We start from the raw sequence: 9,907 nt of genomic DNA, 5'->3' as shown, positions 1-9,907 counted from the left end.
CATTATCACCCCAACAATCGTTACATTATTACCTTGACAACCGTTACATTATTACCCGGTCAACCGTTACATTATTACCATGACAACATTACAAGTGTCAGGAATATGACCAAATGTTGAGGCCTAGATAATACATCAAAATTTAAAAACATTTGATTGTAGTACAGTAATTCCAAAGAAATTGGTTGACACCTACTCTAACCCACTTCACACAGAAGTTGAATGAGATTATCATATCATTCTAGATGTGTCCTGAACTGCAAATCAAACCAAATCAAATGTATTTATATAGCACTTCTTACATCAGCTGATATCTAAAAGTGCTGTACAGAAACCCAGCCTAAAACCCCAAACAGCAAGCAATGCAGGTGTTGAAGCACGTTGGCTAGGAAAAACTCCCTAGAAAGGCCAAAACCTAGGAAGAAGCCTAGAGAGGAACCAGGCTATGAGGGTTGGCCAGTCCTCTTCTGGCAGTGCCGGGTGGAGATTGTAACAGAACATGGCCAAGATGTTCAAATGTTCATAAATTACTAGCATGGTTAAATAATAGGTCTGGGACAGATAGCAGGTCCGGTGAACAGGTCAGGATTCCATAGCCGCAGGCAGAACAGTTGATACTAGAGCAGCAGCACGGCCAGGTGGACTGGCGACAGCAAGGAGTCATCATGCCAGGTAGTCCTGAGGCATGGTCCTAGGGCTCAGGTCCTCCGAGAGAGAGAAAGAAAGAGAGAAAGAAAGAATTAGAGAGAGCATACTTAAATTCACACAGGACCCCGGATAACACAGGAGAAGTACTCCAGATATAACAAACTGACCCTAGCCCCCAGACACATAAACTACTGCAGCATAAATACTGGAGGCTGAGACAGGAGGGGTCAGGAGACACTGTTTTCAGCCATCCACTTCCTTATGTCTGAAACACAGACTTCTAGCGAGGGAAATTTTGGGGCTTCACCGTGTTTCATTGAAATGTACAGCTGTGTGTCATCCACATAGCAATGAATAGCAGCTATGATGGGGTCTAAAATCAGACTGAAGCATTTCATATACATTGTCTTCAGGTAGGCAGTGAGTTTCTGCGCAACAGCCTTTTCTAAAAGTTTTGAGAGGAATGGAAGATTCGATAGTTTCGATAGTTTTTTATATTTTCTGCGTCAAGGTTTGGCTTTTTCAAGAGAGGCTTTATTACTGCCACTTTTAGTGAGTTTGGTACACATCCGGTGGATAGAGAGCCGTTTATTATGTTCAACATAGGAGGGCCAAGCACAGGAAGCAGCTCTTTCAGTAGTTTAGTTGGAATAGGGTCCAGTATGCAGCTTGAAAGTTTAGAGGCCATGATTATTTTCATCATTGTCTCAAGAGATACAGTACTAAAACACTTGAGTGTCTCTCTTGATCCTAGGTCCTGGGAGAGTTGTGCAGACTCAGGACAACTGAGCTTTGAAGGAATACGCAGATTTAAAGAGGAGTCCGTAATTTGCTTTCTAATAATCATGATCTTTTCCTCAAAGAAGTTAATTAATTTATTACTGCTGAAGTGAAAGCCATCCTCAATTGGGGAACACTGCTTTTTAGTTAGCTTTGCGACAGTAACAAAAATACATTTCGGATTGTTCTTATTTTCCTCAATTAAGTTGGAAAAATAGGATGATCGAGCAGCAGTAAGGGCTCCTCGATACTGCACGGTGCTGTCTTTCCAAGCTAATCGGAAGACTTCCAGTTTGGTGTGGCACCATTTCCGTTCCAATTTTCTGGAAGTTTGCTTCAGGGCTCGGGTATTTTCTGTGTACCAGGTAGCTAGTTTCTTATGACAAATGTTTTTAGTTTTTAGGGGTGCAACTGCATCTAGGGTATTGCGCAAGGTTAAATTGAGTTCCTCAGTTAGGTGGTTAAAAGGGCAGGGTAGGATAGATATACAGTGCCTTGCGAAAGTATTCGGCCCCCTTGAACTTTGCGACCTTTTGCCACATTTCAGGCTTCAAACATAAAGATATAAAACTGTATTTTTTTGTGAAGAATCAACAAGAAGTGGGACACAATCATGAAGTGGAACGACATTTATTGGATATTTCAAACTTTTTCAACAAATCAAAAACTGAAAAATTGGGCGTGCAAAATTATTCAGCCCCCTTAAGTTAATACTTTGTAGCGCCACGTTTTGCTGCGATTACAGCTGTAAGTCGCTTGGGGTATGTCTCTATCAGTTTTGCACATCGAGAGACTGACATTTTTTCCCATTCCTCCTTGCAAAACAGCTCGAGCTCAGTGAGGTTGGATGGAGAGCATTTGTGAACAGCAGTTTTCAGTTCTTTCCACAGATTCTCGATTGGATTCAGGTCTGGACATTGACTTGGCCATTCTAACACCTGGATATGTTTATTTTTGAAAAATTCCATTGTAGATTTTGCTTTATGTTTTGGATCATTGTCTTGTTGGAAGACAAATCTCCGTCCCAGTCTTAGTCTGCAGTTCATCCAGAGTGATCATGGGCCTCTTGGCTGCATCTCTGATCAGTCTTCTCCTTGTATGAGCTGAAAGTTTAGAGGGACTGCCAGGTCTTGGTAGATTTGCAGTGGTCTGATACTCCTTCCATTTCAATATTATCGCTTGCACAGTGCTCCTTGGGATGTTTAAAGCTTGGGAAATCTTTTTGTATCAAATCCGGCTTTAAACTTCTTCACAACAGTATCTCGGACCTGCCTGGTGTGTTCCTTGTTCTTCATGATGCTCTCTGCGCTTTTAACGGACCTCTGAGACTATCACAGTGCAGGTGCATTTATACAGAGACTTGATTACACACAGGTGGATTGTATTTATCATAATTAGTAATTTAGGTCAACATTGGATCATTCAGAGATCCTCACTGAACTTCTGGAGAGAGTTTGCTGCACTGAAAGTGAAGGGGCTGAATAATTTTGCACGCCCAATTTTTCAGTTTTTGATTTGTTGAAAAAGTTTGAAATATCCAATAAATGTCGTTCCACTTCATGATTGTGTCCCACTTGGTGTTGATTCTTCACAAAAATATACAGTTTTATATCTTTATGTTTGAAGCCTGAAATGTGGCAAAAGGTCGCAAAGTTCAAGGGGGGCGAATACTTTCGCAAGGCACTGTAGTTCTGTAGCAATTTGGATCTCGAGTGTCTCCCGCTTTGAAAAGAGGGATGACCGCGGATGCTTTCCAATGTTTCTGGATCTCTGGCGATACGAAATAGAGCTTGTACAGGCTAGTAATAGTTGTTGCAACAATTTCTGCAGATAATTTTAGAAAGAGAGGGTCCAGATTGTCAAGCCCACCGGATTTGTAGGGGTCCAGATTTTACAGTTCTTTCAGTACTAAGTACTAAGAATGTGTTCTTAACTGACTTGCCTAGTTAAATAAAGGTAAAATAAAAATAAAATAAAACTTCAGCTATCTGGATTTGAGTGAAAGAGAAGTGGGGGAGGCTTGAGCAAGTTGATCTGGGGGGTGTAGGGGTAGCCAGGTGGAAAGCAAGGCCAGCCGTAGAAAAATGCTTATTGAAATTCTCAATTATCATATATTTATCGGTTGTGACAGTGTTTCCTAGCCTGGGTGCAGTGGGCAGCTGGGAGGGGGTGCTCTCATTATCGATGGATTTAACAGTGTCCCAGAACTTTTTGGAGTTTGTGCTACATGGATGCAAATTTCTGTTTGAAAAGCTAGCCTTAGCTTTCCTAACTGCCTGTGTATTCTGGTTCCTAACTTCCCTGAATATGTGCATATCGCAGGGGCTATTTGATGCTAATGCAGTACGCCACAGGACGTTTTTGTGATGGTCAAAGGCAGTCAAGTCTGGAGTGAAGCAAGGGTTGTATATGTTCCTGGTTCTACATTTTTGGAGTGGGGCATGGTTATTTAAACTTTAACCTTTAACCCCCAACATTCCGCTGGAAAGGCAGCGCGGGAAATGTTTTATATTTAACTTTCACACATTAACAAGTCCAATACAGCAAATGAAAGATAAACATCTTGTTAATCTACCCATTTATCTGATTTTTTAAATGTTTTACAGCGAAAACACAACATATATTTATGTTAGATGCACCACCAAATCCTAAAAAACACACAGCCATTTTTCCCAGCCAAAGATAGTGTCACAAAAGCAGAAATAGAGACAAAAATAATCACTAACCTTTGATAATCTTCATCAGATGACACTCATAGGACATCATGTTACACAATACATTTATGTTTTGTTCGATAATATGCATATTTATATCCACAAATCTTGGTTTACATTGGCGCCATGTTCAGAAATGCCTCCAAAATATCTGGAGTAATTACAGAGAGCCACGTCATATAACAGAAATACTCATCATAAACTTTGAAGAAAGATGTTTTATATATAAATAAAGATACACTTGTTCTTAATGCAACCGCTGTGTCAGATTATTATTTTTTTTCCCCAAAAATATAACAGAATAATCGGAGACGCGCTCAGAAATACACAACATTTCTCCGTCGCGTTGGAGTCAACAGAAATATGAAATGATGTCATAAATATTCCCCTACCTTTGATGATCTTTCATCAGAATGCAGTGCCAGGAATCCTAGTTCCGCAATAAATTGTTCGATAATGTCCATTACTAGTGTCCAATAAGCTACTTTTGCTAGCACGTTTATTTCACATGTCCAAAAGCTGGCGCTGGACCAGGCGAACTCAGACGAAAACTTCAAAAAGTTATATAGAGAATCAATCTTCAGGATGTTATTATCATATATATCCAATAATGTTCCAACCAAATCATTCGTTGTTGTCTACAGAGTAATGGAACGCATGGCGATATCATGAGAAATGCGCCTGACCAGGTACTGGCATTCTGCCAGACCACTGACTCAAATAGCTGCCATCCGGACCCACATCACACTAGAGGCTTCATTCCACGTTCTACTGACTGTTGAAATCTAGTGGAAGGCATAGGAAGTGCGAACACATCCATATCTTACTGGGATGTGAATAGGCGATGAGTTGAAAATCAACCAGCCACATAATTTACACTTCCTGTTTGGAAGTTTTCCTGCCCTATGAGTTTTGTTATACTCAAAGACATAATAATTCAAACAGTTTTAGAAACTTCAGAGTATTTTCTATCCAATAGGTATAATAATATGCATGTATTAGCATCTGGGACAGAGTAGGAGGCAGTTCACTATGGCACGCAATTCATCCAAAGTGAAAATGCTGCCCCATATCCCTAAAAAGTTAAGATGGTGAGGAAAGAACTTTTAAAGAATAACCAGGCATTCTCTACTGTCGGAATGAGGTCAATATCCTTCCAGGATATCCGGGTCAGGTTGATTAAAAAGCCCTGCATGTTGAAGTGTTTTCAGGAGTGTTTGACAGTGATGACAGGAAGAGGCATGCGTAGCCGAGTGATCATTGGGTCCATTGAGTAGCTGGGCGAGCTGGAGACACAGCGATTCAGACAGCTTGCGGGCCTGGGCTTGCAGGCTAGCAGAAGGGCCTTAGGGGGACTTTGCGATGGACGAAGTCATTTGTAGCCCCTTCGTGCGGTTACGTCAGCAAATCAGTCATGATGGATCAGCAGGACTCCGTGTAGTAAAAGGGTCCTGGCCAATTGTCAAAAAATGTATAGTAGCCCCCAGACGGGCCGTCCTCGGGAGTGAAGGTAGGCAACAACACATCCGCCGCGCTGATCCTCAAGACTGTGGAACAACAAGGGTCTGATCTAAGCCTCCTCCAGTACTCCCTGTTCACCCATGACTGAGTGGCAACTCAATAATCAAGTTTGTTGACAACAGTGGTAGGCCTGATTGCCATAGATGGCTACTTTAAAATGTTGGAAGACCTCAAAGGCAATGTTCATGCCAAAATGGATTTCATCCATCTAGAGTCCTCTATCTAACTCCATGAGACTGACTCAATAGCCAGGTTTTGACCGGCAAACGCCGGCCCCTATTTGCAATGAGGTGCACCTGGAGACAAATAGATACACCTGGGTAAATTAAGACATGTCACATAACATAAATACCAGGTGTATTGGATCTTGTCATCATCAGTTGCATTGTCTCTGTTAGTACCACTCCTGTACCTGGCATCATGCGCATGTTGAGACTGACGGTGGTCACATGTGAGTATACAAATCTGTATCTGAGCAGATTAGAATTTAAATATATATGACCAAATGTTTGTATTTGTAAGTAAAAAGAAATACAGGTACATTCAGTTCCTTTTGGGCAAAAAGGTATTCAAAGCATGAGTTGTAGCTTCATGGTCCAAGTGCATATGTTGCTGAACTAGCTGTGTGATGTTGTTTCAGTGCTGGCTACAGCTTGCTGCACACTAACAGATGGAGGTACTGTATGTAATAATGATGATACTACTTAACCAAGTTAATGTGAGTGGTGTGTAATTCCTGTTTATTTGTCCTGGCAGCAATCAGCATCACGTGTGAAGGCTCTGATGCTTTACTGCAATGTGGTAAGCTAGTCCACACTGCTGAACAGTATACTCACCTATGATCGTTTATACTGTAGATTAGCGTCACTAGCCCACACCATAGAGACCCATACTTGGCTCTCCTTCGTGCCTCACTGTTCTCCATCTCCCTCAGATGGAGGTAAGATCCATATCAAGCGTGTGAACTACGGTCGTCGTCAACACGATGTTTGTTCTATTGGGCGCCCTGATAACCAACTCACCGACACCAACTGCCTCAGCCAATCCTCCACCAGCAAGATGGTAGAAAGGTACTAGAACCTGTAACTCCTTGGCTGTAGTGTAAACCACCACCAGCAAGATGGCAGAAATGTGCTGGAACCTGTTGTGTTTACCTGTATGAACTCATGACCTCAACATGTCTTTGAAACACACAGATGTGGTGGGAAGAGCGAGTGTATTGTCCCTGCATCCAATTTCGTTTTTGGAGACCCCTGTGTCGGGACTTATAAGTACCTGGACACCAAATACTCCTGTGTCCAACAGCAAGAAACCAGTCAGTCTCTGAATGTGTGCTAATAATACTTAGTGGTGGGCACCGATATCCATATTTTGATTTGACGTATTGTCGGTATGACTGTGGCATGTTGGGATATTGTTTAATTCTCCTACCCACTTTTAATCTTGTAAAAAAGTAAGCTCAGCTGATTGCTAGAAAAGGAATATAATGAGTTGGTTCCCCTATGGTACCAGCTTGTTAACTTTTGTTTCTCCAAGTGTAAACCACCCACACCTGATAACTAACCCTAGCAAGCTGTGGATATGCTACTTGTTTAGTTTGAGTAGCCTATAGGGAGGTCAGAGACCTGGCAGTGTGATGCCAAAGGAACTGGTATTGGACTACAGGAAACGGAGGGCCGAGCCCCTCCCTGCCAGGAGGCTAAAAGGATTGCTTTCAGCCCTCCGATCCTGAATTCTACACCATTGAGAGCTTTTTGACTGGCTGCATCACCACTAGGTATGGCATCTGACCACAAGGTCCTACAGAGGGTATAGCGTACGGCCCAGTACATCAGAGGCCGCGCTCCCTGCATCAGGATTTCGACACCGTGTGTCGGAAGGCCCTACATTGTCAATGACTCGCGCCACCCAAGTTATACTGGTCTCTGCTACACCATAACAAATGATACGGATGCACCAAGTCTGGAACCAACAGGACCCTGAACGGCTTCTACTTCCCCCAAGCCATAACTGCTGAATGACTACCCGATTTGCTGTTACTTTTTTAACTTGTCTCATATGCTCCTGCTGTTACTAGCTATATTTACATATCTAGCTCAATTAGCCAGCAAGAACATGGGAGGGAAGTGTCTCAAGCTTATTTGATGCTTGTGCACTTAATCTGGTTTACCACTGAATGTTTCAGTGAACGGAAACTAGCTAGCGCAACTCCCACAGTTTTGTAGGGTTTATAGGCAATCAGACAGCTGGCACAAACGGCATAGATATACAGATTAGGTGTAGCGGTCAACTTAATTTTTTCACCAGTTTAGGTCTAGCCAGCCAGTGTGCTTCAAATGTTAGCATTTCGAGAACTGCTCATACGGAAGTGAAACTACAAGGTAACGGTGGCAGATGACGAGCCTAACTTTTTGTACTTTAGTTCATGCTAACAAGTTTATAATGACTTATAAAAATGCACCTGAAATCAACATTCCCTGTTAGTGCCCATCACTAACACTTCACCAGGCTAATGTATGTCTTAATTTGTCTGGCCAGTGGTGTAACTCCTGTGTTGTCTTTGCAGTAAGCAGCATCATATGTGAAGGCTCTGATTCTCAACTACTATGTGGTAAGCTGGTCAACACTACCGTACAGTTTAATCATGTGGTGCTGTGTATATTAGTCACTAGCCCACACCAACACCCAGGTTTGTCCTTTCTCTTCCTCAGATCGAGGTGAGATCCGTATTCAGCGTGCCAACTATGGTCGTCGTCAACACGATGTGTGTTCCATTGGGCGCCCACATAAACAACTCAAAAACACCAACTGCCTCAGCCAATCCACCACCAGCGAAATGGCAGAAAGGTACTGAAACCTTCAGTGTGCATTTAGCTGTAGAAAGTCATTGGCTGTGGTGTTAACCTCTACCTGTTGACACACAGGTGTGATGGAGAGCGCCATTGTATCGTCAAGGTATCCAACTCTGTGTTCGGTGACCCCTGTGTCGGAACCTATAAGTACTTGGATGTGGCTTACACCTGTGACTGAACGTGAGTTTTGTACATGTGCACATGACTGGGAACTAGAATTTGTATTTTATCTAACTAGACAAGTCTGTTAAGAACAAATTCTTATTTTCAATGACAACCCACTGTTCAGAGGCAGAACGACAGATTGGTACATTGTCAGCTCGGTGATTTGTACTTGCAACCTTTCGGTTACTAGTCCAACTCTCTAACCACTAGCCTACCCTGCTGACGATTTTGTCTTTCAGGATATCTTCCTGGGGAACCTGAAGATGTACAAGGCTTCTGGGACATCTTCATCAGGTCGTGCTGTTTTCCTCCAACCTCTAAATCAACTTCAATGACCATTGTAAACCTGTGTACATTGTGCTGAAGCATTTCTTAAACAATTTCTGAACTGTGGTTGTTGGTCTGACTTAAACGAAGCGGCAGGAAGAAGATACTAGTTGCCTCTTGTACATTAATAAATGTCACACCAATATTACTGAACATGTGTCCTTTATTCTCTCTTACAAGCTTTTCACCGGACTCATTTGTACCTGGGGTTACCGTGCTTTTGTCTTGATGTCTGTAATCTGTGCCCACCTTTAGGCAGTTGTAGACAAGTTAAATACTCATTGTCATCACTTTCCTGTCCACCTCAGGCGGTATGATCTGGATAGTCAAACTATTTTTAAATCAATTGTACCCGGGTCTCAACTCACTGACAGGTAGTACTTATGACACCAGCAGCCTTCATGGTTCTAATTTGTATGCATCACCAGCTAATCTGGTCACAAAGCAGGATGGGTAAGACATTTTTATACAATGTGTGGACCCTACAAACCTTGATCGTTAAGTGGTTGGCTCAAGAACCAAATGTTCCAGTGATGTGTAAATTCAGCCAGAGATTTCATCTCGTAATAAACATATACTTGCAGGGAAGCTGCCCAACTACCACACATTCGTCATCTAACAGCCCTAATCCAGAGACACAAAGGGTTAAGGGCACATCGACAGATCTCCCACAATGTCAAATGGGGACCTGACCGATACAGCCCTCCAAGAGCTGCCCCTCAAGCATCAGAATCCACCCTGAGAAGAAATGCATATAATTCCATTCCCTGCCCCATGCACCACCAAGAAACATCCAAGCCAACGATGGATGGAATGGAACCATGTCCATCTATGAGCATTTGAATGAGTGTATGCATTTGTACAAACACCTGCATGGCATCAGCCTCAAATGTATCAACA

General features: G+C 42.5%; 1 protein-coding gene across 1 annotated transcript; it reads left to right on the top strand.

The window, feature by feature from the left end:
* The first annotated feature begins 6,025 nt into the window (after window positions 1-6,025).
* On the top strand, window positions 6,026-9,152 carry LOC115125361 (L-rhamnose-binding lectin CSL3-like). The gene is made up of 9 exons (XM_029654867.2): window positions 6,026-6,114; window positions 6,304-6,339; window positions 6,420-6,464; window positions 6,598-6,733; window positions 6,860-6,978; window positions 8,230-8,274; window positions 8,375-8,510; window positions 8,588-8,695; window positions 8,920-9,152. The coding sequence occupies exons 1-8, from the start codon at window positions 6,084-6,086 to the stop codon at window positions 8,691-8,693; spliced, it is 654 nt and encodes a 217-aa protein (XP_029510727.2). The 5' UTR covers window positions 6,026-6,083; the 3' UTR covers window positions 8,694-8,695; window positions 8,920-9,152.
* The last annotated feature ends 755 nt before the right edge of the window (window positions 9,153-9,907 follow it).

Source organism: Oncorhynchus nerka, linkage group LG2 (assembly GCF_034236695.1).
Source record: "Oncorhynchus nerka isolate Pitt River linkage group LG2, Oner_Uvic_2.0, whole genome shotgun sequence".
NCBI classification, from domain to species: domain Eukaryota; kingdom Metazoa; phylum Chordata; class Actinopteri; order Salmoniformes; family Salmonidae; genus Oncorhynchus; species Oncorhynchus nerka.
This window is presented reverse-complemented; position numbering and strand designations above follow the sequence as displayed.

What these genes read in the sequence shown, in the direction of transcription:
- LOC115125361 (XM_029654867.2), top strand. Translation starts at nt 6,084, where the DNA reads ATGCGCATGTTGAGACTGACGGTGGTCACAT. An exon ending in GAGACTGACGGTGGTCACAT is followed by an intron (nt 6,115 to 6,303) that starts GTGAGTATACAA and finishes ATGTTGTTTCAG; the next exon opens with TGCTGGCTACAGCTTGCTGC. An exon ending in CTGCACACTAACAGATGGAG is followed by an intron (nt 6,340 to 6,419) that starts GTACTGTATGTA and finishes TTGTCCTGGCAG; the next exon opens with CAATCAGCATCACGTGTGAA.